The 6,000-nt window shown below is 38.6% G+C and overlaps 1 protein-coding gene across 2 annotated transcripts in view; it reads left to right on the top strand.

Moving 5' to 3' along the window:
- Positions 1 to 564: 564 nt before the first annotated feature.
- The window catches only part of LOC133541879 (UV excision repair protein RAD23 homolog A-like), a 38,877-nt gene continuing 33,441 nt past the window's right edge, over positions 565 to 6,000 (top strand). The window contains exons 1-2 of one of the 2 annotated variants that reach the window (XM_061885597.1): positions 565 to 806; positions 4,664 to 4,825. In XM_061885597.1, coding sequence (XP_061741581.1) covers positions 741 to 806; positions 4,664 to 4,825 — 228 coding nt within the window. In that variant the 5' untranslated portion in view covers positions 565 to 740. The remainder of the gene's footprint in view (positions 807 to 4,663; positions 4,826 to 6,000) is intronic. The other variant, XM_061885599.1, reaches the window with a different exon arrangement.

Below are 6,000 nucleotides of genomic sequence, written 5' to 3'. Positions count from 1 at the left end.
TGGCAGGCGGCCACGCGTTTTCACGGCATAAACTCAAGTAAAGAGCACGTCTTTAAGAAGCCGTGCCGGTGTTGTCGCTTCGGAGCCACACTTCCTAAAAACCTGTGACGTCTTTCGTACATGTCATCATTACACGACTTTTTGAAGACAAAACTCCCGGGAAATTTAAAATTGTAATTTAGTGAACTAAAAAGGCCGTATTGGCATGTGTTGCAATGTTAATATTTCATCATTGATATATAAACTATCAGACTGCGTGGTGGGTAGTAGTGGGTTTCAGTAGGCCTTTAATTTTAACTATTACATGGGAGAATTACGTGATTTTATTAACCGGATTTGATTTTTTTACTAGATGACGTAATGGCAATAATCGAAAGGTATCCATATGTTTATCCCATTTTGAATGTGTGAATGTGTAATAAAACTATTACAGCCAACAAACTCGACCCTGGACGACTTCGCCGCCCAAGTCGCGCAGCAGCCAACGAGATCCCGCACTCTCTCTCTCTCTCTCTCTCTCTCTCTCTCTCTCTCTCTCTCTCTCTCTCTCTCTCTCTCTCTCTCTCTCCCGGCGGGGCTTCTCTCGCCGCACCGCCAGCCTGTGTCACCAAAGATGGCGATTTGCTGAGTGCTCATGGAGACGCACATTTGGCGGCTAGCTTTCATCCCGCCCGTCACGTCCACTTTTTAAAGCAAACTAACTGGCACTCAACCCTCTGAAATAACACGCGGTTACAACCATGAAGATCATACTAAAAACACTCCAACAGCAGACCATTCAAATCGAGATAGACGCCGAACAAACGGTGAGTAGCCTTAGCCAGCTAACCTGCTAACGCTAGCGAGCTAACTCGCTAACATTTAGCAGGCTAACTTTAGCGACACCGCTCGCTGCGGAAACAGCGATTCGACCCGCTACTTTCTGTTTGTTTATGTTAAATGTCACATTTGAGAGGTTTTAATCGGTATCCTCACACTATGTGTGTTTAAAAAAAACAACCCGCATGGTAACAACGCGAAACCTTACTTGTTAGCTTTAGCCACCTAGCTCGCCCAAAGAACCAATAAAAAAGTATCTGCAGTGCCTTCTGTGAGTTTGTAATGTTTGTTGTCATACATGTGTGTCCGACGTGGCTTTATTAAATACAATGGTTTGTGTTATATCATGTTTATGCCAACGCTAATGACGCTGCTAATTGCCATTGACCGAATTGGTGTAGCAACATTGGTGTGTAGCAGGCTAAATCTGTTAGCATGGTCAGAGCCCAGATATGCAGCCTTGACAGGGCCATGACGCTGTTTTAAGTTACTTACACAACTTCCCACACGTGCTACATATATTTTCAGAAGCAGGATCTTACTCGTCAACTTTTACCCCAATACAGACTTTGTCAAGAGTTTAGTCCCGTATTGATATCCTCCCTATATTGTAGTAGGGACGGCGTGGCGCAGTGGAAGAGTGGCCGTGCGCAACCCGAGGGTCCCTGGTTCAATTCCCACCTAGTACCAACCTCCTCACGTCCGTTGTGTCCTGAGCAAGACACTTCACCCTTGCTCCTGATGGGTGCTGGTTAGCGCCTTGCATGGCAGCTCCCTCCATCAGTGTGTGAATGTGTGTGTGAATGGGTAAATGTGGAAGTAGTGTCAAAGCGCTTTGATTACCTTGAAGGTAGAAAAGCGCTATACAAGTACAACCCATTTATCATTTATTTAGTACAGTGATTCTCAATTGGGGGTACGCGTACCCCTGGGGGTACTTGAAGGTATGCCAAGGGGTGCGTGAGATTTTTAAAACATATTCTAAAAATAGCAACAATTCGAAAATCCTTCATTAATATATTTATTGAATAATACTTCAACAAAATATGAATGTAAGTTCATAAACTGAAAAGAAATGCAACAATGCAATATTCAGTGTTGACAGCTAGATTTTTTGTGGACATGTTCCATAAATATTGATGTTAAAGATTTCCTTTTTTGTGAAGAAATGTTTAGAATTAAGTTCATGAATCCAGATCGATCTCTATTACAATCCCCAAAGAGGCCACTTTAAGTTGACGATTACTTTTATGTGTAGAAACCTTTATTATTAATTGATCACTTGTTTATTTTTCAACAAGGTTTTATTTATTTTTATATCTTTTTTTTCCAAATAGTTCAAGAAAGACCACTACAAATGAGCAATATGTTGCACTGTTATACAATTTAATGAATCAGAAACTGATGACACATTGCTTTATTTTACTTCTTTATTTATTTTTTTCAACCAAAAATGCTTTGCTTCTGATTAGGGGGTAGTTGAATTAAAAAAATGTTCACAGGGGGGTACATCACTGAAAAAAGGTTGAGAAGCACTGTTATAGTATATAGTGTGCCGTGAGATACAGTCTGGTGTTCCGTGGGAGATTATGTAATTTCACCTAATTGGGTTAAAAATAATTTTTGCAAACCAGTAATTATAATCTGCAAAGGTACCGTGGACCCCGACTTAAACAAGTTGAAAAACATCTTCGAAATATGTACTGTACTGTGCAATCTATTAATAAAAGTTTCAATCAATTAGGGCTGGCCTTTTTTTTTATATCTCGATATTATTAAACCATATCGCGATACACGATATATATCTCGATATTTTGCCTTGGCCTTGAATGAACACTTGATACATGTAATCACAGCAGTATGCTGATTCTGTGTCTACATTAAAACATTCTTCTTCATACTGCATTGATGTATGGTCATTTTAAACTTTCTTGCAGAGAATGAAATCACAACTAAGTCAGTTGACCAAAACTGTATTTATTAAAGAGTTATTAAGCAATGACGCAAACGATCATGTAATTTCCAAAACAGAGAGTGCAAAATTGTCAGAGACATTTTACGTGTCAAATAAAAATGAGCTGCATAATAGGAAATACTTTGGTATGTGGTAGGTTACTACGGACGTTATTAAATTCTCTTGTTGACTATTTTTTTCATACGGTGTTGATCTGGAAATGTTTGCCTCCGCATTTTGATGGTTTGGGCGTGTGGCACCGATTGGAGATGTTGATATGCGGAGTTTCAAACACTCCTCATTCTCTAGCGGGTGACCTTTTCAAATGATGCTACATATTAGCAGTAATGCTACTTTTTATAGCAACGCTGTTGGCCCACACTTGACAAATAACGGTTGTCTGTTCGACATATTCCCGCTTGAAGCCAAACCACCGCCAGACGATGGACCCCCTGCTGGTTTTCTTGGGAGTTAATCCTTCCTTCATTTGCACTTTCTCTCTCTCGTATCACCACTCGAACGGCTCAGCTAGCATCACAGCTAACGTTACCCATGCTGCTATGTCTCTGCTCTGCGAGGGCGTATACATATGTGACGTATGACGTGACAGTATGTGACGTGTATAAGAAGGTGCACTTGTCTGTGAGAAGGACAGACAGGAAAGAGCGAGAAGAGCCTGTAATGTAATGCTCATGGCTAAAAGCAACTGCGTGAGAACGTATACTCGAATATCACGATATAGTCATTTTCTATATCGCAAAGACACAAACCCGCGATATATTGTGTATATCGATAAATCACCCAGCCCTACAATCAATCAATCAAATCAAAGTCTAAAGCTCGGCAGAGTAACCGTGTAATATTGTTCCATATCAGTAGGTGGCAGCAGGTAGTTACAAAATTGCTTTGTAGATGTCGGGAGCATGTTTTGTCGTGATCACAATATGCGGGAGGCAGCGTGTACGTAAAAAAGGTATCTAACACTTAAACCAAAAACAAATGAAAAGCAAGTGCCGCTAAGAAAAGGCATTGACATTCTTCTTGGGAACATTTTTCAAACTGATGTAGTTCCAAAAAGAAGCTTCAGGAAGGAGGCGGTGGCCGACCTTACAGTAAAGCACACTCCACGCCCCCAACATCACCTATCCCATTTATCTTTTTCAACTTTTATTGTTAATCTTATGGCTATGCAAAACGAAACTAAAACTGAACTGGCTGCAAAGTAAACAAAAACAGAATGCTGGACGACAGCAAAGACTTACAGCGTGTGGAGCAGACGGCGTTGACAAAGTACATCTGTACAATCAACAATTTCCCCACAAAGAAGGATAAAAATAACTTAAATAGTCTTGATTGCGCAAACAAAGCAGGTGGGAGGAGTAGCGTTCAGGGAAGACATGAAACTTCTACAGGAAAATACAAAGAAAAGAGGAAAAGCCACCAAAGTAGGAGTGCAAGACAAGAACTAAAACACTACACAGGAAAACAGCTAAAAATTCTAAATAAGTCACGGCGTGATGTGACAGTAAACCTACTTTGAGACAAGAGCTATAGTGATGCATGCTTGGTTATGGTTTGAATTCATATCCAACAATTGCGAGAACAACTTTTTTTTGCTTCTGAGTTTAATTTTGCAAGGATATCTGCTGGTTGTGTGCCTAGGGATTTTTTCAATGAAAAAATGTGCCTTCGCTCAGAAAAGGTTGAAAAACACTGATGTAGTGGACAGTATTGAGTAACAGACTGAGACTACGACTGATGTGAGACATGTCCAGAGGTCATATTTTCCACATAGCTGAGCCGTGCATTCCCAAGGATTAGAAATGTCTACGCTCTGGCTGTTGCATGTCATCATTGGTCACGGAGCTGTGTGTGTCTGTCTTTTGTCAGGTTAAAGCCTTAAAAGAGAAGATAGAAGCTGAGAGGGGAAAAGACAACTTTCCCGTGTCTGGACAGAAGCTGATATATGCTGGGAAGATTCTTCAAGATGACACGCAAATTAAGGACTATAAAATTGATGAGAAGAATTTTGTCGTGGTGATGGTGTCCAAGGTGAGATCATTTAACGTACAGTGTTCCCTCGATTATCGCAGGTTACATTCCCTAAGACGTTCCCTAAATTCACCTACCTGTGGTAGGTGAATGTCCGCATAATCAGGACGCCATATGAATATTATATCCATTTAAACTTCTTATAAGTTCTTCACACACTTTGAAACACTTAATCTGATCTTAATACAACTAACACACTCGATAACATACATATTTTTAAATTTCAACTTAAGTACTTAAATCTCAACGTACTCAATGGCACTTTAAAATCTGCAACACACTTCATTAGATACACCTGCACAATCAGAATAAAATTAAGATTGTTTTTAAACTTATAATACCACCATACATTTAGTAGGGACATCTTTGATACAGGGAAAAACCTGAAAAGTCATGACCAAAAAAGCAATTAATTGGTCGACTTTAATACAGCACAATTTATGTAACGTAAACAATAACAAGTTATATTGTGTATGTTCAGGGATTGTTTCAAAAACAACATAGTGTCTATAATTTTCAAAAGAAAAGTGTTTAAAACCATATGTGAGAATGAGTGCAAATCAGCATTGTGTATTTTGTTGGGATTAATGTATGGAATAAGTTAGACCAAGACTGCAAAACTTTAATTCAAAATACAATTATTTTGAAGATGTCAATTATTTAAAAAAAATTTGTGAATGAATTCCAAGAATGTAAAATTAACATGATAGAACTTTTTCATATTTTTTTAATTTCATTTTTGTGATTAATGGAAAACAAAAAAATTTATTTCTCCCTTAATTTTTTAAATACACTGGGATAGGTAAAATAAGCTTCATCTTATTACATTTCTGACTATGTACAGTACAGGCCAAAAGTTTGGACACACCTTCTCATTAAGTGCATTTTCTTTATTTTCACGAACATTATAGATTGTCACTGAAAGTATCAAAACTACGAATGAACACATGTGGAGTTATGTACTTAACAAAAAAATGTGAAATAACTGAAAACGTGTTTTGTATTCTAGTTTCTTCAAAAATACCCACCCTTTGCTCTGATTACTGTTTTGCACTCTTGGCATTCTCTCGATGAGCTTCAAGAGACACGTGACATGACACTTCACAGGTGTCATAGTTTTGATGCCTTCAGTGACAATGTACAATGTAAATAGTCATGAAAATAAAGAAAAAGCA

This window comes from Nerophis ophidion, linkage group LG23, assembly GCF_033978795.1.
Source record: "Nerophis ophidion isolate RoL-2023_Sa linkage group LG23, RoL_Noph_v1.0, whole genome shotgun sequence".
Classification (NCBI taxonomy): Eukaryota; Metazoa; Chordata; class Actinopteri; order Syngnathiformes; family Syngnathidae; genus Nerophis; species Nerophis ophidion.
The sequence above is the reverse complement of the archived record's forward strand: the minus strand, read 5'-3'. Positions and strand labels throughout refer to the sequence as shown.